At 41.7% G+C, this 21,968-nt stretch overlaps 1 protein-coding gene across 9 annotated transcripts in view; it reads left to right on the top strand.

The window, feature by feature from the left end:
• kcnma1a (potassium large conductance calcium-activated channel, subfamily M, alpha member 1a) overlaps positions 1–21,968 on the top strand; it is a 953,094-nt gene that overhangs the window by 523,963 nt on the left and 407,163 nt on the right. For all 9 annotated transcript variants that reach the window (XM_072282727.1, XM_072282725.1, XM_072282726.1 and 6 more), the window contains exon 4: positions 14,571–14,664. In XM_072282727.1, the coding sequence (XP_072138828.1) occupies positions 14,571–14,664 (94 nt within the window). The remainder of the gene's footprint in view (positions 1–14,570; positions 14,665–21,968) is intronic.

The raw sequence follows: 21,968 nt of genomic DNA, 5'->3' as shown, positions 1-21,968 counted from the left end.
TCTTCTGTACATTTCCCTGAGAACATTTGTTTCCAATTTATGCTTCCAAGTTCCTGCCTGATAGCCTCATATTTCCCCTTACTCCAATTAGACACTTTCCTAACTTGTCTGTTCCTATCCCTCTCCAGTGTTACGGTAAAGGAGATAGAATTGTGATCACTATCTTCAAAATGATCTCCCACTGAGAGATCTGACACCTGTTCATTTTCCACTACCAGCCTCTCCTCTTGTAGGCTTATCCACGTATTGTGTCAAGAAACCTTCCTGAGCACACCTAACAAACTCCTCCCCATCTAAACCCCTCACACTAGGGACATGCCAATCAATATTTGGGAAATCAAAATCCCCCACCACGACAACCCTGTTATTATTACACCTTTCCAGAATCTGTCTCCCTATCTGCTCCTTGATGTCCCTGTTACTATTGGGTGGTCTATAAAAACACCCAGTAGAGTTATTGACCCCTTCCTGTTCCAAACTTCCACCCACAGAGACTCTGTAGACAATCCCTCAATGTCTTCCTCCTTTTCTGCAGCCACGACACGATCTCTGATCAACAGTGCCATGCCCCCGCCTCTTTTGCCTCCCTCCCTGTCCTTTCTGAAACATCAAAAGCCTGGCATTCAAAATAACCATTCCTGCCCCTGAGCTATCCAAGTCTCTGTAATGGCCACAACATCATAGTTCCAAGTACTGATCCACACACTAACGTCAGCTGCTTTGTTCATAATACTCCTTGTATTAAAATAGACACATCTCAAACCAGCAATCTGAGCGCGTCCCTTCTCTATCACCTGCCTATCCTCCCTCTCGTACTGTCTCCTGCTTTCTCTATTTGTGAGCCAATCACCTCTTCCTCTGTCTCTTTAGTTTGGTTTCCACCCCTGAGCAATCCTAGTTTAAACTCTCCCCAATAGCCTTAGCAAACCTCCCCATCAGGATTTTGGTCCCCCTGGGAATCAAGTGCAACCTGTCCTTTTTGTGCAGGTCAGTCCTGCCCCAAAAGACATCTCAATGATCCAGAAATCTGAATTCCTGCTCCCCGCTCCAATCCCTCAGCCACGTATTTATCCTCCACCTCACTCGATTCCTATACTCACTGTCACGTGGCACAGGCAATAATCCTGAGATGACTACCTTTGTTGTCCTGCTTCTCAACTTCCTTCCTAACTCCCAGTAGTCCGCTTTCAGGACCTCCTCCCTTTTCCTGCCTATGTCATTGGTACCAATATGTACCATGACCTCTGGCTGTTCTCCTTCCCACTTCAGGATATCATGGACGCGATCAGGAACATACTGGACCCTGGCACCTGGAAGGCAAACTACCATCCGTGCTTCTTTCCTACCTGCACAGAATCGCCTGTCTGACCCCCTAACTATAGAGTCCCCTATCACTGCTACCATCCTCTTCCTTTCCCTACCCTTCTGAGCCACAGAAGGGTAGATCTTAATTCACTTATATTCTGTGGTGCTGGAGCCTGCATGATTGCCTTCACCTTTGATGGTACATTATGAAGCCCTAAGTTATCGATCACATGGCTTAAATATTCAACCGAAGGTTGAAAAAACTCACACTTGTCCTTCCAACCCCTTAGCCTATACTCCTTGAGTCTTTGTAGTGTAGCCTCCAAGTTTTGTAGATGCTCATTTCACTATTCCCAGTCATGAGTAAGTTATCCAAAGAGCATTGCAGCCTTGTCAATCCACTCAGGATCTGGTCCATCGCTCGCTCTGGGAGCTGAGCTGATGCCAAGCAAAAGTCTTCGGTACCTGAACATTCCTTTCTGAGTCATTATGGTCAATAGTTCCTGTGAGCCTAGCTCCACAAGCATCTGCAATTACCCTTGACACAAATCAATCTTGCCAGATGTCTGTCATCTGGCTAATCCTGCAAAAAGATCATCAATCATAGGAATGAGTTATTGTTCAGCCGTAGGAATCAGGTTAATGGTTACCTTGAAGTCTCCACAAATCTTTGAAAACCCATCCCTTTTTAGGGCAGGAACCACTGGAGTTGCCCATTTACTTACACACACTAGTTCCAATACCCTACTCAGGACATGAGGAAATCTGCAGATGCTGGGGCAAAACACATAAAGGTAGCTGGTGAACACAGCAGGCCAGGCAGCATCTATTGGAAGAGGTACAGTCGACGTTTCGGGCCGAGACCCTTCGTCAGGACTAACTGAAAGAAAAGCTAGTAAGAGATTTGAAAGTGGGAGGGGAAGGGGGAGTTCCGAAATGATAGGAGAAGACAGGAAGGGGAGGGATGGAGCCAGGAGCTGGAAAGTTGATAGGCAAAAAGGATATGATAGGATCATGGGACAGGAAGAAGAAAAGGGAGGGGGAACCCCAGAGGATGGGCAAAGGGTATAGTGAGAGGGACAGAGGGAATAAAAAAGAGAGAAAAAAAGGAGAGAGGTCCTACTCAGGACCAGTCTTTCCAATTCAACCTCTACCTTTGATTTGAGGGCATATGGAACAGGTGTTGCCTTCAGGCATTTGGGAGTGTGTCGAATTTAATAGCCATCTTAACAGTAATTCCTTTCATACAGCCCAGATCTCCATTTAGTACTTTTCTGCGTGTTTCTTCAGTTCCTCTTGTAGACCATTGCTTCCGCCAATCAAGTGCACTTTGCTCCAGTTGAGTTTAAGCTGCTCCAAATTCAAGTGACCCAGAAGTGCTGGATAACTTCTTTTAACAATGTACAGTGAGAATTTTCTTTCTCTGTTTGTTAATCTCCACTGTAATATGCAATACTTCCCTCAATGGAACAATCTCACCAGTGTAAGTCTTTTAAAGTCAACCTTGCCCCTTCTAGCAACACACACAAAATGCTGGAGGAACTCAGCAGGCCTGACAGCATCTATGGAAAAGAGTGAAGAGTCAATGTTTTGGGTGGAGACCCTTCATCAGGACACACTCTCCTGGAGTGAGATTTCTCCTTGTAAATTTCTGATACCAGTAACACCTTTGTCCACCTGTATCCTCACTGCGGCCCCATCCAACCATGGGGTCACCTAACAGCTGTCTTTGTGTCCTGAAACAAGTAAAACGTGCACAGCTTCTTCAACCATAGAGTGAGTGTCATTCTGTCCATCCTCAGTATGCCTCACCTTGTTCACATTTCCTTTTGTTTTTGCAAAAGTCATATTTCTTTATTACTGTGTTTTTGATTGATATTGTCTTTTTGCTTTTATAGCATGTTCAATATCTACCTTTTTTGCCAGAGTTTCAGCAATCTAAATCCGTATAACAGCATTCTTTTGTTGAATGCCTGGTTTTGCCACAATGATAACACTAACTGGCAATTGGTGTCTTATTCTTAGTCAGTAGAAACTTTATGAACTTTGAAAGATACACTTATTAGCTGTGCTTCTTTAGCTGCTATCTCCAAAGATGTACTCATCTCAATTACCTCCTGTAATGTTGGTCTGTTTTCTGTAAGTAAACGTTTCTGCATTGCTTCATTATGCAAACCACATACCATGTAACATGGCATCCAGCAACTGCCCAAAGTCACAATGTTCAGTCATTTGCTTCAGCACCACCACAACTGTGAAAAATATTCACCTTCCTCTTGATTCCCTTTATGAAATTTAAACCTCTCAGCAATAACCAAAGGTTTAGGTGAACAGTGGTCTTTTAAGACTTCAACTGTGTCCTCGTAAGGCTCAGTAGGCTGCACTAGACTGTATAATAAATTAAGGTTTTTTGTACCCATCACAGTCTGAAAAGTTGGAACATGGATATCATCTGAAACTTGATTTGCCAGTGAAAAATATTCAAATCTTTCAATATATGAGCTCCATTGTTCTGCCATTTTGTCATAAGCCCCATGCTTCCAAACATTGTCGCCATTTTCAAACACAATCACATTCCAGAACAATTAAAGTTAACTAGTTGTATCTGTCTCTCTCTCCCTCACTTGTTTTTTTTTAACTGTCTCATTCTCATTCCTTCCCCTTGGATTTTTCACTTACAACACTTCCTGCAGCCATTTTCTTTTCACACAACCACATTACACAGCGGTACACCACCAGTGTTACACACAGACTTTTCTTGCTGAAGGGAACAAAACAATAAGTATTGTGTGAGGACTTGTCACCTCGTCACCTGTTCTAATGTTTGTGGTACTGGGAAGCCTGGTGGCCGTGAATGACACACACGAGAGGTGAGGAGCAAACATGTTGCTTGTTACTTTACTTGTAAATCATCTACCCAGAATGCCATCTCACATTACGTTCAGTATGTGACACACAGGGAAGCTTAACAGCAACCCGTAAGGGTCAAAATATAAATGAATACATAACATGGATATTTTTCTCTTGAACAGCGGATGATGAGATCTGACTGAGATTTATAAGATTATGAGAGGCATAGACAGAGTAGACAGGGATAAAATACCTAATACATTTATGGTGAGAGGGGTATATTCAAAGGAGATGTGCAAGAGAAGTCTTTTTTTGCACAGTGTGGTGGGTGCCAGGAATCCAATGCCTGGGGTGATGATTGGAGGCAATCGTGATAGGAGTGTTCAAGAGCCTCTTGGGTAGGCATGAATGTGCAAGAAATGGAAGAATATGGACACTGTGTAGGCAGAAGGGATTTGTTTAGTGGGCATTTGATTGTTAATTTCATTAGTTCAGCACAATAGTATGGGTCGAGGGGTCCCATTCCTGTGCTGTACTGATTATTGTTCTATCTTCTATGCCCATGTATGCCAACTCTTGAACCCCCGTGCCATTACCCCAACTGCAGAGGATATAAACTGAGCAATTGAAGCTCTCTGCCACTGCCTTTGATTCTTTTTTCCATTATTCCTTTCACGGACTTCTCTTCCTCAAATTTAGCAAGGGCTTCCAAAATTCTGAAATAACTTTGATCGCCTGCAAAAGCATGAAGGATTTGGAAAGACCATGCACTTTTACTTTGCATCACCCTTCACCCTACCCTGAGACACACCTTCTCTTTCTGGATCATCTGCTTCTTTCATAGGTACCGATCTGGAAGTGGAGCCCTGAATAATTATGTGACGAGTTCCCCCTCAGAATTTGAGTGCAGTCAGTATGCCGTCATTCTGGGGAACTTTGTACCAGATGAAGAATTGGTGCTATAGTATAAGGACTTTTAAAATGTTTTCATCTCTCTGCATCGTTCAGCCAGGTGCTGCTGTTGAGGCATTTCTTAACATGAGATGTTGAGGCTTGCTTCGTGTCTTCTTGCTTATGAGCCACCTTGATCTCCCTGTGCTGCTGACTGAAGAGTGACCAATGCTTAAATTTTATGTCATATGCCAGTGATAATAAATCCAAATCTGATTCTGACATCTTTAAATACAGAACATCTAACAGTACTCACAGTACAGGCCCTTGGACCCACAATGTTGTGCCGACCTTTTAATCTACTCTAAAATCAATCTATCCCTTTCCTCCTACATAGCCCCCATTTTCCTATCAACCACATGTCTGTCCAAAAGACTCTTAAATGTCCTTAATGTATCTCCCTTCAAAACTACCCCTGACAGCGTGTTCCACATATCCACAACTTTGCATAAAATACTACCTCTGACATCCCCCTATATTTTCCTCCAATCATCTTAAAATTATCGTCCTCATTATGTGCCTTGTCTTTTTATGACGTAGGTGATCATGTCCCATGAGCATGATTGTTCTTGGCAATTTTTTCTACAGAAGTCATTTGCCATTGCTTTCTTCCAGGCAGTGTCTTTACAAAACAGGTGACCTTAGCCATTATGAATACTCTGTCAAAGGTGTTTGGCTGGCATCAGTGGTCGCATAACCAGGACTTGTATTATGCACTAGCTGCTCACATGACCATCTACCACCTGCTCCCATGGCTTCACTTGACCCTGGCTAAGCAGGTGCTACACCTTGCCTAAGGGTGATTTGCAGGCTAGCAGAGGGAAGCAACGCCTTACACCTCCTTTGGTAGAGATGTATCTCCACCCCGCCACCTTGCTTAAACTTACGCTCTCCTGTATTTGCCGTTTCTGCCTGGGAAAAAAGTGTCTGTCCATTCTGTCTATGTCTCACCCTCCCATCATATCGTACTCCTCTATCAAGTGAAGAAAACTTTTAGAAGTAGTCTCAAGCTAACTTGGGACTGGTCGATATTACTTTCCCATGGAATGGGGCCAACTGCTTTTATCTCCTCTTGGCCTGGTACAGTGTGTTACCTGTCGACTTGTGAATCAAGGGTGCTGCCTGTTCTGCCCTGGAGTTATCACTTGTTGGAGTTATTATTCATGTTGGAGTTATTATTCATTACAACCAAGACAGGAAGTAGTGACAGATGGGCAGTGTGTTTGAATTTGCTGCTTTGTCCTTTGTTGGATTAATCAGATCACTGGAGCCTGCAAAGGTTTTGATTATGATTATCTACATTATTTCATTCTCGAAAATCCTTGAACAGACTTTGACTTCCGGAGTAATCTCAGTGTATTTCAATTTTATATTTGAATGTACAGGTAATTGTTTAGATATTTGGTAAAAATGTTGATAATTATTTGACTGAAATCTGGATTATTGAAGGGTAGGTATTCCATTTTAATGTGTAATCTCTGGTTCCTTTCATCAAGAGCACTCTGTGGAATCATGGATGCCTATTTCTTCCATATCTTTCATGGAATGTACTCCATGAGACTTTGACAAGTCTGCTGTAGTTTCACTCCCTCTTGTTGTGCAGCCCTGCCCTCCTGCAGGGTTCTAGTTAACACTGGGACATTATGTACAGATTCTCTGGCACGCATGTGCTCCCAACATCTCTTGAACCAAGACCATGACCAGACATTTCAGTTTGACACACTCTCTGTTTTATTCAAGCTGGGTTTTTGTTTTATCTGCAGAGTGAGTTGCTATTTTCAGTGCTCAGGTTGCTCTTCTAATCAGATAGATGGGTCAGATGGGTCATTGAATGGTTGTGCGTGGAATCCGATATGCAGAGGATTGTACAAATTCTGTCTGGCATCTGTTCAGGGTTACATACACTGTTAGAATTGTTAAACTCTTTAATAACTTTCCATAGCATTCTGGCACTCGTCTTAGCAACTTCTCAACACAGCTTTTCCATTTGTCTTATCAGTTGAAACTCCCCGTTTGGTTCCTGACACTTTGGAGTCAGTATTTGCAGCTTGCATTATCATATATAGCAGAAAGCATAGGTGTGTGTTCTGACCTTTCTCACTTATTGGAAGTTGCCAACAACTGCGTTTATCTCATAGGGAGGGTATGAGTCTGAGGCATGTCAGTCTTCCCTCCTACAGAGAGCCAACTCAAAATTGTTATCTTCAATTAATGTCAGCTGCCAGATCTTCCATTTTCTTTAGGTCAGACTGCTTTGTTGAATGCTAAGGCTGCAAACTAGTCAGTCATCCAGCTGGCTGACAGAGAATGTTGGCAGCATGGTATTGGACATTGAGGACAAAGGTATTAGATATTAGGAGCATGGTGTTGGACATTGGGGGCATGGATATTAGATGTTGAGAGCACAGTTTTGGATGTTGACATACAGTTATTAGGCTTTGGGAGCATGGTATTAGATGTTGAGATACATGCATTATACTTTGGGATCACGGTATTGGATTTTGAAATATAGTTATTAAACTTTGGGAACACAGTGTTGGACATTGGGATACAGGTAATAGACTTTGAGAGCACGGTGTTGGACATTGGGATGCAGGTAATAGACTTTGGGAACACAGTGTAGGCCTGAAAGATATGGTATTCGATACTAAAAGCACAACGTTGAAAGATGGGAGCACAATTTTGGATATTGAGACCATTGTTTAATACTGGGAGGACTGTATTACACACTAGGACCATGATATTAAACATTGGATGAATGGTACTAGCCACTGGGAGTTTGCTGTTAAAAACTGAGATTGACTGACATCATTCCTCTAACCCCACTTCTATAATGGAAGATCAGGAGTGTCCTGTGCACTTTTGACCTAAGCACAGTGTTGGAGTGGACCTTGGATGTATTCACCAGTAGATTGTGATGGTTGCTCTTTGGACAACGTGGCATAATTCTCCTGGCAAAGTGTTTTGCTTGGGAGAGGCTGCTACTTGAAATTGTCCTGAATCAAAATTGTTGATGGATACATAAGCACAACTAGCGGCAGGAAGTATGTATCTGAATTTCCTGAGTGACATAAAAGTGCAGTTTCAGTCTCATGATGCTGAGGTCTGTAACTCACTGAAGTTTAGAAGAATGAAGGGGAATCTCACTGAAACCTATTGAACATTGACAGGTCCAGGTAAAGTGGACATGGAGAGGGTGTTCCCTACATTGGGAGTTCAGGACCAGAGGACACAGTCTCAGAATAGGACACCCCTTTGAAACAGAAATGTGGAGAAATTTCATTAGCCAGATGGTAGTGAATCTGTGGAAATCATTGCCACAAACGGCTATGGAGGCCAAATCATTGGGTATATTTAAAGCTGATGTTGATAATTTTTTGATTAGTAATGGCATCTAATGTTACGGGGAAAAGGTAGGAGAATGGGGTTGACAGGGATAATAAATCAGCCATGATAAAATGGTGGAGCATGCTCAATGGGCCAAATGGCTTAATTCTGCTCCGATATCTTATGGTCTGAAATAAACAGTGGGGGTTGCATGATAGAATTTGTAGAAACTGGTCACTGGTGTTTAGCTCCTTGAAGGATAGCCCTTTCTGAGACTCAGAGGTTACTTCATAGAGAAAACTAACCTAGAAGTTAAAGGAAACTCATGCTGGAACATTCTGAAAGAAAGCCTGATAGAAAGGAGGATATTTTTGCCAATTTTAGACTACCAGTAGACTCTGCCTTGCTGTGTTAGATTCAGTATCTTACATCTCTTTATCATCTCAAAAATCTGTTTCAGATCATTGCAAAGTATCCTAGGAATGCTTGCAGTAGAGTCACCAGGGAAGTACTGAGGCCCAAAGTGTTAAAGGATAAAACATAGAACAGTATAGGACAAGAAAAGGAACAGACCCCTTGGCCCTTCTGGACTGTGCCACACCATTAATCTGCTTAGTCCAATTGACTTGTACCTGAATACCCATCCCATCCATGTACCTACCCAAATTACTTTTCAATGTTGAAATCAACCCTGCATTTCTCTTAAATGTTGAAATCAAACCTGCATCCATCACTTCCACTGGCAGCTCATTCCATGTTCTCACCATCCTCTGAGTGAAGAAATTCCCTATCATATTTCCCTTAAACATTTCACCTTTAACCCTTAACCCATGACCTCTGGGTGTCATCTTACCCAACCTCAGTAGAAAAAGCCTGCTTGCATTTACCCCTCATAATTTTATATACCTCTATCAAATCTCCCCTCAATATTCTACATTTTAGGGTATAAAAATCTTAACCTATTCAATGTTTCCCAGTAACTCAGGTCCTTGAGTCTCAGCAACAACCTTGCAAGTTTTCTCTGTACTCTTTCAATCTTAATTACATCATTCCTGTAGGAAGGTGACCAAAACTGCACACAATATTTCAAATTGGGTCTCACCAGCATCTTATACAATTGCAATGCAACATCTCAATACATGTACCAAATATATTGATTTATGAAGGCCAAAATGCCAAAAGCTTTCTTTACGACCTTTTGATGCTACTTTCAAGGAATTACGGATCTGTACAATGAGAGGTGGTGGGAGTCAGTTAATCTTTGCAAGATTGAAATCAATGAAGTTCTTTTGAGGTGAAGGCAATAAAGGTTATTTGGTGGCAGAGCGATGTAGATGGTGGAGCCATTGTCTCACAGTGCCAGAGACATGAGTTTAGTCGTAAGCTTGGGTCCCATCTGTGTGTGGAGTGCGCACTTATTCCATGTGACCATATTTATACCATATAGAACCTTGAATTGATCTTCTCACAGGCACCCACAAAAGAAAGAAGCACAATAGATTCCACCAAAAATACACACACAACAAAGACCGACAAACATCCAATGTACGAAGGAGGAAACATGGGTTTTCTCCAAGTACTGCAGATCCTTCTCACAGCTCAGAGACATGCAGTTTGGTAGATTAATTGCCCCTCATGTATAACTGAGTGATAGAATCTGGGGGAAGATGATGTAATGTAGGGAGAATGGGATTAGTGTAGGGAGAATGGGATTCTGCAGATGCTGGGAATCCTGAGCAACACACACAGACAAAATGCTGGAGAAACTCATCAGGTCAGGCAGCACATATGGAGAGGAATAAACAGTTAGTGGTTTAGGCTAAGACCTTTCATCAGAATTAGTGTAAGTGGGTCAATAATCATAAGCACAGACTTGATGGGCTGAAGGGCCTTTTCTGTGCTGAATCTTGCCATGAAGCAAATGGGATTAACGGACTGCTCAGTGTAATTGAAAACCAGGATAGGCCTGAGAACCAAATGTCCTCTCTAACTTCATCCTTCATTTCTTCACAACTGCAAGTAAATGTTCACTAAATACTTCTTAGATTGTGTCATAGGTTCTTAAGCAAAAATTGTAATTGTAAAAGAGATGGCCTAGATAGCCTTGTAAAAAAAAGAATAATATTTAAATCACCCTGAATATGCATTTTGGGACTGGTTTTGGAAACCTGCTTCTGCTTGTGGTTGTGGTTATATTTCATGGTTTATTTTCATGCTTTTATAATATGGATGACATTTAATTTGGACTCTGTTTTAGATTTTGAGAGAAGATTGCTCTCAGCCCAAACTTTAGCTCTTAGAATTGTTATTGTATTCTTGATGAGTGCAGACTGTTTGGCTTCAGTGAAAAGCCTACACCAAAGTGCAAAGTGATCAGTAACTGCTAGAGCAGTATTCCACTGAGGTGTGTTGCTCTAATGAATGTGATGGCTTTGCTGTATTTTCATCCCCTCCATAAAGTAGATTTAAAATAACAAAAAAAAAAAATCAATAGTGACAACATCATTTTGGTTTTATCAATTCTTGAAGTGAAGTGATAAAAACATAGTAAATTATTTTAGGATTGTGTCATATGTTCTTATAGCAAGAAATATTAATATGATGGTGATGGATGTAAAGGATCCAGTGGCACTTTCAAAGTACAGAGTGCACAGCCTCAGAATACAAGGACAGTCCCTTTAGAAAAGAAGGTGAATTTCTTTAGCCAGAGAATGGTGAATCTGTGGAATTCATTGCCACAGATGGCTATGGCCAAGTAATTGAGTGTATTTAAAGTGGAGGTTGATAGGTTCTTGATCAGTGTAGGTGTTAAAGCTTATGGGGAAAAGGCAGGAGAATGGAGTTGAGAGGGAAGATAAATTAGCTATGATTGAATGGTCGAATGGCTGAATTTGACTGTTATGTCCTGAAACAAAAGTCACACTAAACCATCCCCAATGTTTTTATCGTTCCCATGCAGAATGTTATTTCCTGATGAACTGTGTTATCAAACTACTACTTTAGATATTTTCACTGTGGCTTCAGTTGTTTCCATTTAACTGATGAAAGTCACAGTACATGTAATCACCGAAAACTTGAGGTATTTTGAATGTGTTTTTTTCCCACAGCTCCTGGCTTGCCAGTAAACCTATTGAGTCCTATAAATGAACAGACTGACATTTTGAGATGAAGAACACGTCTGATTTAATCTATTTCCAATGCTGTTTAATTCAAAAGAAAGTTTGTTTGTTCAAAATGTCACTCTGAGGGATTCAAGTAGATTTGACAAAATGGAAGAAGCTTGATTATTTTGACCATCTTATTAAAATGCTTGTGGTGCAGTCTGTAGGTCGACACGAGAGCATGTTCTTTACAGATTACAATCAGCGGCTTCTGAGGTTCTTTTCCCCAGCTGCGTTATTCCCACTGCAGCTCGTCACGCTTTTGCACCGATTTTGTCAGTATGTAATCTCAAATGTAATTAAACACGCATCAAAAATGTCAGTCATTTTTAATGAATTTAAGTATTTCCCTTTAGCACTTTAAATTCACATAATGCAGCCCGTGGGACTTTGTGGCCTGGTGTGTTTTCTAGAATACAATCTATTATCAGTGTGGCAGCTCATTTTTCTGGTCACTGCAACCTCCTGTACATTTTGAGACTGGATTTTATATTGCAAGTGTTTTTATGGATATTGTTGGAGACTCAGTTACACTGGAATGTAAAACAAATATTGAACTGGATTCAGAACCTAATCTTGGCTGTCTCTTAAAGACTTTGCCCAATTCCCCTTTTCCTCCCCACATTTTAACCTCTGACTGATAGTTTTAAAATATCAGTAATTAATTAAGTAGTGACTGAACAAGGCATATCTCTTCTATGTAACAGCTAACTGTTAGTTGACATCATTTTCTTCTTGACTGTAGCAGCCTTTCTCTTGATAAGGGCTTCCCTGTGACCATCATTGCTCAGTGACATCTCCCTTGCCTCCAGCTTTAGCCTTTCCTTCTGTGGACTAGAGAAAGTTCATGGTTCGGCCGTTATTCAGCAGATTTATTGTGGTCTGTTGCATTGTCTATAAATTCACATGCTGCTATATTTAGAAACCATATATTGGCATTTGCTGGTGTGACAGTCCAGGCAGACTGTTACTTGTTATGAATGCAAAGCAACCTTCAAAAGCTTTGTTCTTTTAACACTGGAAGTACATTGTAGAATCCCACAAAAAAGCAACATGAGACTCTGAATATTAATTATGTTTTATGTTAAAAGAGAAATATGAGAGAATTAACAATGAAATATATGCACTGATAATGCTGTATGAATTGCTAGATCCACTTGTAAAATATCTTAAAGCAAGATCTGCTCTCGAAGGTGATGTGTAACTGAAATGAGCCATGATCGAATGACGGAAGAGACTCGATGGGCCGAATAGCCTAATTCTGCTTCTATGTCTTATGGGCTTCATGGGCCCTCAAGTACTAAGAGCTACTCAAAGTCATCTTAAAACTGATTAATGTGCCATTTGCCCAAACCAAATCCTGAGCAACTTTGAAATCTCATCACTTATAGCATTAGACTCACAGGATGTCAAGTGGAGGCCTGGCCAAGTTGAGCACCTTTGCAGTTGGTTGGCTTATTGTATTTATTTATTTTTTACTTATTTCGAGATACAGCATGGAACAGGCCTTTCCAGCCCAACACCCACCAACCAAACTATTTAACCCTAGTCTAATCACAGGACAATTTACAATGACCAATCAACCTATTAACCTGTATGTTTTTGGACTGTGGGAGGAAACCGGAGCACCCGGAGGAAACCCACGTGGTCATGGGGAGAACTACAAACTCCTTACAGACAGCGTTGGAATTGAACTCTGAACTCTGACACCCTGGTCTGTAATAAAGTTGAATCTATGCTTGAATCAGAAACTTTACCTTCAGCAATATTAGCCGATGTTACCTTTAGCACTGCTTGTTCAATTCCCATCATCAAATGGTGTCTAACCGTCCCTCACATCCAACTGAAGTTCCTGCACTGGGTGTGAAATTGGCGTGCACCAGTAAATGAGGGAGAAAGATAAGTTCCTAATTTTGAATTGTAAGTGGGAATTATTGGAGATCTACAGCACTGGGGAAGGAAAAATAACAAATAGTATGTTGGCTTAAATCCTTCATCAGAGCTGTGCAATGCTGGACCTTTCCAGCTTCTTTTATTAAATGCTTCCAACCTTGAATTTTACTTTCTTTACTTGCATTTTATATCCATCATGCATAATTTGTGTCCAACTCCGGAAGACAAATGGAACACTGAAAATGTGCTACATTTTCAGGATTTGATCATTAGTTTTTTTTATATATAATCGAATTCTTTGCAGTTTAAACATCACATCAACTTGGAAATGACTTTACTCATTTGCATGGAAAGCAATTGGTTGGATACTTTTAAAAGTTGCATTACTTTTAAGAACCCTGTTCTATAAGTTACTTGACTACAGCTCACGGATAGATGAGTAAATGTAAATATTTTAAAAAAGTAAAGTTTAAGAGTGTTGTAATTCTAATTTCCTTTGTTTCAATTGCATGTGTTACAAATACACGCATCAATAACTGATGCCTGGTACTGTTACACAAGAAGAGATTCTCTATCTTAGCACTTGCTCTGGCTGCCTCTCGTGTGGAGAAAAGCAACGCTGCATGAATTTAATAACCCTTAAAGCACTGCTAAAACTCTTCGCACTTCTATCAAGATTTAATATATTTAAGCGTGTGTTACAGTGAACAGATTCTCCATGCTTAACAGATCATGATAATTCTTAAAATGACTTCTAAGTATTCAGTTCTTTAAGGGTTAACCAAGGACCAACAACGTTCTGAATGATATCTGCTTTGTATTTTTTTGTTTTTGCATGAACTTTTTTTTTTACAGCAAATCCCACGTATTCCTGATGCATTATCGGTATTCCCTAATATCGGATGCTCTCTCCTCGTGTGTGCCTAATATGAAAAGAACAGTTTACTTGGAAAATTGCAAAAATAATGACTCTTGCTGTTCAGGAGTGTAATGAGGACTGAAAATGTTTCATTGTGGCCTATGTTTTCTGTGTGTTGCATCGTTCTGATTCAAACTAAGCTTTCCTTTCCTGTGTTTTACTAGCCCAATAGAATCCTGCCAGAATTTCTACGATGATTTCACATTACAGATTGACATGGCATTCAACGTGTTCTTCCTCCTGTACTTCGGACTGCGGGTGAGAATTAAGTTATTGGACTTAAATTGTATTTAGAAGGTGACTGTCTTTATTTTAGTTCATAAGAGATTTTATTTCCGATTTATTATCAAAGGAATTCACCTTGATGAAATCTGACATGATAGTCTATATAGCTAAATATTTATGAATATATATACACTCAGTAGCCACTTTATAGGTAAAAGAGTGGAACCCAGTGAGGTCTATAATCCATCCACTTCAAGATTCGACACGTTGTGCATTCAGAGATGCTCTGCTGCACACCATTATTGTAATGCATGGTTATTTGAGTTACTGTCGTCTTCCCATCAGCTTGAACCAGTCTGGCCATTCTCATCTATTTTCCCCCACAGAATTGCTGCTCACTGGATTTTTTTTTTGTTTCTCGTACCAGCTCTGTAAACTCAAGAGACTGCTGTGTGTGAAAATCCCAGGAGATCAGTAGTTTCTGAGATACTCAAACCTCCCTGTCTGGCACCAACAATCATTCCACGGCCAAAGTCACTTAGATCACGTTTCTTCCCCATTCTGATGTTTGGTCCGAACAACAACTGAACCAACTGCTTGACCACGTCTGCATGCTTTTATGCATTGAGTTGCTGCCATGTGAATGGCTGATTAAATACAGTATTTGCGTTAGCGAGAAGTTGTACAGGTGTACCCAATAAAGTGGCCACTAAGTGTATTTTATGCATTAAAATTCTGGATGCTTTCTGTTTGTAATGGCTGTTTCCTGTTGCCATGATTCAGCAAGATTTTTGTGACAAGACCTTCCGCATGATTTATAATGGAAACAAAAGTGTCTAGTCATTAAGAAGTTGACACTGGGGATGCAGAGATTCAAATTGCCCAGATTTTCTTTCTACTGCCCCTCCCCTACCCACAACAGAGGTTCCCCAAAATATTTATGAGGAAAGGCAACAGAGTAGCTCTTTGATGCACCATCAAATGTCTACATCAGATCTAAGACAGCCATTAACCATTTCCAGGAAACACTCGTATGTTAGTAGCAGAGTTAGTTCAAGTGTATTTGCTCTCCACTGGTTCTTTTGTCCAACGTTTTCACCCTGAACTGATGAGTCAAGCTCCGACGAGCTCCCGTTAACAGCAGGATGCAAACTGTGGAATGGACCAGAGTGTAAAAACTGCAGTGTTTTGACTCAGTCTGCTGATCTGGTGTGAAAAATGTGATGACAGTTCAACAGCTGCTCCAATGTGAAACACCGCCCCTATTTGTTATGCCACTGCCACATTCCAAAATAGGGTATCGGCCTTCCTTGGGAGATGCAGGCTCATTGTTAACAGGATGTGTTGGAGAGAACAATGTTCTGAGACAGTTAACATTCCTCAGACCCAATGCCATACCTTGCAGGAGTCACAGTCATATCCAGTGGCTGGTTTCTCCTGTGAATCCACCTGTGTCCCAGTTCTACAGTGTATTGGCAAAGCAGCACTTTTGTATGCCTGAATATATTGAAAGGCCTGGATAGAGTGGACATGGAAAAGATGTTTCCTTATAGTGGGATAGTCTAGTACCAGAGAGCACAGTTTCAGAATACAAGAATGTCCCTTTAGTACAGAGATTATGAGGAATTCCTGTAGCCAGAATGTGGTGAATCTGTGGGATTCATTGCTACAGACAGCTACAGAGGCCAAGCCATTGGGTATATTTAAAGGAGAGGTTGATAGATTCTTGACTACTAAGAGCATCAAAGATTATGTGGAGAAGTCAGGACAGTGGTTTGAAAAGGATAAGAAATCAGCCACGGTGTAATGGCAGAACAGTCTCGATGGGCTGATTTTTCTAATTCTACTCGTATCCCTTATGAGTCACAAGGTACAATCTTGTCCCACATTGTTGGGAAGGATCAGAGATTGGGAAAGGTCAGAACTGAACAGGGTGAGCAACTCTTTGGCAAGAGCAGGGGAGTGGGATTGATTGGGAAGGAGCAAGATTATGGGACTTGAATAGGAAGGAGAAGGGAGAGAGGGACATTGGGAATGGGCAGGAAGAGGACAAGGAACTGATTTGGAAAATAGCCATAATGCACAGAATGGCTGCTTGTCCTGGTTCTCCAGCATTGTTAGAAAATTTGGGTCAGGTTGCTCAGTACCACACCAAGTAAGGATAGTTCACTTATTACAACCACATGCCTTCTGCACGATGAACATTTAGAGTTTCACCCTCAAGCCAATTAAGGGCACATCTTGGATTAAGCACGAGATGCTGGAAATCTGGAGTAACACACACACCCAAAATGCTGGAGGAATTCAGCAGGCCAAGCAGCATCTATGGGGGGGAATAAACAGTCGGCATTTTGAGTCAAGACCTTTCATCGGAGAGGGAAGTGGGTGCTTGGTGCTGTGAGGGGTGTGTCAGGTAGTTTCTCCAGCTGAACAACCACAGCCACCTTTAATCTGTTGATTGCCCAGACCTTGAAGCCCAATGAGAAGCTATCAAATTCAACATCAGCAATTCAACTGTGAAAGCTTCACACCTCGAAACCAAATATGTCCACTAAGAAATGGAAGGGCAGGTTTCATTTGGTAAACTAGAAGTGTTTCATATCTGAGACTTCCTCGAATGCATTAGGATACAGTATTTGAGACACTGCATATAATTTCCCTAGTACAGTCATCTCAGTTTGTACTATTAATGGAATTGGCTCATCTCAGGCTTCATTACGTTTGGCTTAAGTTGCAAATGTATAATTACTTGAGGATTTTGTTCTATAAATGGATTTTTAAAAATCCTGGTTTATAACTCAAAATGATGCAGAACTGCCACAGATTTCCTTTCAGACTGAAGAGTGTAGCAGCTGCACTGTGACAGCAGACCCTCCCCTTCCTGGTCCCTCTCAGTATTTTAATGTGCTTACATTCATAAATAAAGGATGACCTTACACATCGTTTGCATAATCATGTTACAAATCCAGCCGACAAAAAAAAAGCCTTCATGTTTCATTGGTTCTGGCTGTGTGTCTTAATATTAAGTTATCTTCAGGGCAGGAACGATGTTTTCTCAGGTCCCTTTTTGTCCTCTGGCGAAAAGAAATTAATTCCAATTGACGATGGGTCCTTGAGACCCTGAAGAAGGGTCATAGCCCATAATATTGACTGTTTATTCCTCTCCTTAGATGCTGCCCTACCTGCTCAGTTCTTCGAGCATTTTCTGTGTGTTGCACTGTATTTCCAATTGAAGCTTATGCCTTACTCCGCATGAAATAGGCCTTGTTTCTCAAAGTTTCACATCACATGCCGGTGATAATAAATCTGATTCTGATCCTGCAGTTTAGTTCGCCCCCAGCATGGGATGACTTTGGTTAAAAAAAACAAAGTATTACCCAACCTCAGCCAATATGAGCCTGAAGACTTACTGTTTTTCCTGAGAATGAGAAACAAAATGCTGGAGGAACTCAGCAGGCCAAGCAGCATCTATGGAAAACTGTTTCAGGCTGAGACCCTTCAGCAGAGCATGGCCTGAAACGTTGACTGTTGATTCCTTTCCATAGCTACTGCCTGACCTGCTGAGTTCCTCCAGCATTTTGTGTGTGTTGCTTTGGATTTCCAGTGTCTACAAATCTTCTTATCCAACAGGAATTCTGCAGATGCTGGAAATTCAAGTAACACACATCAAAGTTGCTGGTGAACACAGCAGGCCAGGCAGCATCTCTAGGAAGAGGTACAGTCGACGTTTCAGGCCGAGACCCTTCATCAGGACAAATTTTCTCATGTTTGTTTTTCCTGATCCCAACCAAAGTATCATCATAAATGTAAAAAATTCAGATATACTGTTGATTTGTTTGAGAATGAAGTACCAATTATCAATCCAGAGCAGAAGATAGGTGGGGGAAATTATCTTCGTTTGGTTATAGTGCTGAGCAGGCATGGCTTCACCCAGCCTGAATGTTCTACCAAGGTATATGCCTGATCCCTGTCCTTGGGTCCCATTTTTTTCACCTGGAATCATGACCTGAGACAATCAATCACTGAGTGTGATTGATCTCCACCAGTTGTGGAATGGCCCCCAGTGACTCCGGGCCAGAGGTTTGGAGACCACTCCTTTGAGTGAAGTGATAATGCATTGAACCTCTAAGGCAGACAGGCAATGCACACACATTGATGACAGGTCATTGTTTTTCTTTTAAACACAACCAGCCTTTCTATAAAATCAGTACGTAGAGTGGGGACTCTGTGGAATTCTCTGCCACAGGAAACAGTTGAGGCCAGTTCATTGGCTATATTTAAGATGGAGTTAGATATGGCCCTTGTGGTTAAAGGGATCAGGGGATATGGAGAGAAGGCAGGTACAGGGTTCTGAGTTGGATGATCAGCCATGATCATACTGAATGGTGGTGCATGCTCGAAGGGCCGAAGGGCCTACTCCTGCACCTATTTTCTATGTTTCTATATTTCTATAACCTGGAGAGTCTTGGGGAGATTATTATAAACACAAGGTATTCTGCAGGTACTGGAAATACAGAGCATCCCTCTGGTGCCTCTTCTCCTTCCCTTTCTCCCCAGGGCTCACTTTCCTCCCTGATCAGATTCCTCCTTTTTCAGTCCGTTACCTTTTCCATCCATTGCCTCGCAGCTTCTCAGTTCATCCCCCTCCCCCAAACACCCACCTTCCCCCCATCTGGTTTCACCTGTCGCCTGCCAGCTTGAAGCCCATCCTCTTCCCCCACCATTTTATTCTGGCCTCTTCCCCCTTCCTTTCCAGTCCTGATGAAGGGTCTTGACCCAAAATGTGGGGACTATTTATTCATCTCCGTAGATGCTGCCTGACCTGCAGAGTTCCTCTAGTATTTTGTGTGTGTGTTTCGGGAAGATTACAACTTCATGTTTCCTCTTTGAGTGTTTGGCCTTGACGAATTGAAGTACAAGGGGAATATAGTGCACTTTCTCAGAAGGAAGCCATGTGGTCAGCTGTTAAGCCAGGCTGAAGAAATTGTCAAGGCGTCCATTACCAAACTGTGGGAGCAGGGAGCTTTTCCACAGGGAGATGCTTGCAAGGATGGACTTTTATTTATAGATACAGCATGGTAAAAGGTCCTTCTGGCCCAACAAACAGTGCTGCTAAATTACAGCCATATGACCAAATTAACCTGCTAACCTGTATGTCTTTGGAATGTCGGGGGAAACCGGAGAACCCAGAGAAAACACAGGTAGTCACAGGGAGAACATACAAACTCCTCACAGACTGGGACAGGAATCGAACCCATGTCGCCGGCACTATGATAGAGTTATGTTAACTGCTACGCTACAGTTCCAACTCTTGTGGAGATACTCGGTTACAAATTTTAATCTAAACAGCATCTACAGTATTTCCTTCTTTTGTCCCCAGTTGAAAACATTCTGTCAGGGACACCCTTCCCCCTCATTTCTCCAGTGTTGTACTCATCAATGCTGAAATACCCTGCACCAGATATGGGAACATTCCATAAGCCTCACTCACTGAGAATCATCATAAGACTTAGGAGCAGAACTGGGCCATTCAGCCCACTATTTCATCATGACTGGTTTACCCCTCTCTTCCCCACTCTGCTGCCCTCTCCCTGTAATCTTTGACACCCTTGCTAATTAAGAACCTGTCAAGCTCCACTTTAAATATAACCAATGATTTGGCCTCCACAGCCATTTGTGGCAATGAATTCCACAGGTTCGCCACCTTCTGGTTAAAGAAATTCCTCCTCATCTCTGCTCTCCAGGGACTTCCTTCTATTCTGAGGCAGCGCCCTCTGGTCCTAGACTCTCCCACTACAGGAAACACCCTCTCCTCATCCACTCTATCCAGGCCATTCAATATTCAGTAGGTTTCAATGAGATCCATCCTCATTCTTCAAAACTCCATCATGTGACAGAAGGAGGACATTCAGTCTGTACCTGCTCTCTGAAGAGTAACCTTGGTCTCATTCCCTGTAAGCCTTCCCGTCATTCCCCTTGTGCCTATTCAATCACGTTATGGAAATTCCAATTGTCTGTCAGGTTTCATCATGACCGTTACACTTTGTCTACTACACTGCACTTTACTTCCATAAATGTAATGCAATATTCTGCATTACACTTTTTTCTTTATACCACCTCAGTGTACTCACAGTACTTATGGAATGATCTGTCCTGATGGCATTCAAACAAAAACTTGTATCTTGGTACAGGTAGTACTAATAAGCCAATACCAATTCTTCACATTCACCAGTACTTAAAATCGGAATACCTCGAACCATCCACTGAAGGACGGGAAACACACGCATCAGTCCTGATGAACTGATGAAGGGTCTCGACCCGAAACTTTAAATCTTTATTCCTCTCCATGGATACTTCCTAGCCTGCTATGTTCCTCCAGCATGTTACTCTGGATTTCCAGCATCTGCAAAATCTCTTGTATTTACGATTCACTGAAGGACAGTGTTTCCTTAAGCTTGCACTGCTTGTACAGTACAGTGCAAAATTCTTCGGCACGCGTATATAGCTAGGATACCTAAGGCTTATGCACGGTACTTTATTTATTTATAAATATGGGGGAGAGCAAGTTTCTAAATCTGGCAGGAGCAAAGGATGTTAGGAATGGCCAAGGTGGAGCTCCGCAGGAGGGATGAGGGAAGGAGTGGCGGGGCACAAGCACAGACACACCCAGCCCTGAGACACCAGCAAGGTCATTTGACTCCAAACAATTGGTTTATTGATCTTTACAGAATGTCCTTCTGGTGCTTCCCGCTCTCTCTCCTCTCCCTTCCCCTTTTCCCATCAATGATTACCCTCTCCCTGCCCCCTTCCACTCCTCGTCTACAATAGAGATTCATATCCGAATCACTCACGTATGTCATGAAATTTCTTTTTTTTGGTGTGGCAGCAGTACAGTGTAACACAAAAAATTACTACAGTACTGTGCAAAAGCCTTAGGCACCTGAGCTATATATATTTGCCTAAGATTTTTGCCCAGCACTGTCTCAACACCATTTCTCTGCAATGGATCCTTAACCCAAACACTCTTAATATTTTTGCCTATAATATACAAACTGTGCCTGTTCTCAGGTATAGGAGAGCAACTTAAAGAATATACTGTACAAAGAAGCAGAAGACACATATATTATCCATCACCTACATGTAATGTGTTACATCAAAGCATAGAAAATAAACAACACCCAAATATATTTTCGCAAGAGATTCTGCAGTTGCTGGAAATCCAGAGCAACACACACACACACACACACACACACACAATGCTGGAGGAACTCAGCAGGTCAAATAGCGTCTATGGAGAGGAATAAAGAGTTGATGTTTTGGTCTGAGACCCTTTGGGC

The sequence above is a fragment of the Mobula birostris genome, chromosome 18, assembly GCF_030028105.1.
Source record: "Mobula birostris isolate sMobBir1 chromosome 18, sMobBir1.hap1, whole genome shotgun sequence".
Classification (NCBI taxonomy): domain Eukaryota; kingdom Metazoa; phylum Chordata; class Chondrichthyes; order Myliobatiformes; family Myliobatidae; genus Mobula; species Mobula birostris.
Note: the sequence above shows the minus strand (reverse complement) of the source record. Positions and strands in the feature narration are given on the sequence as shown.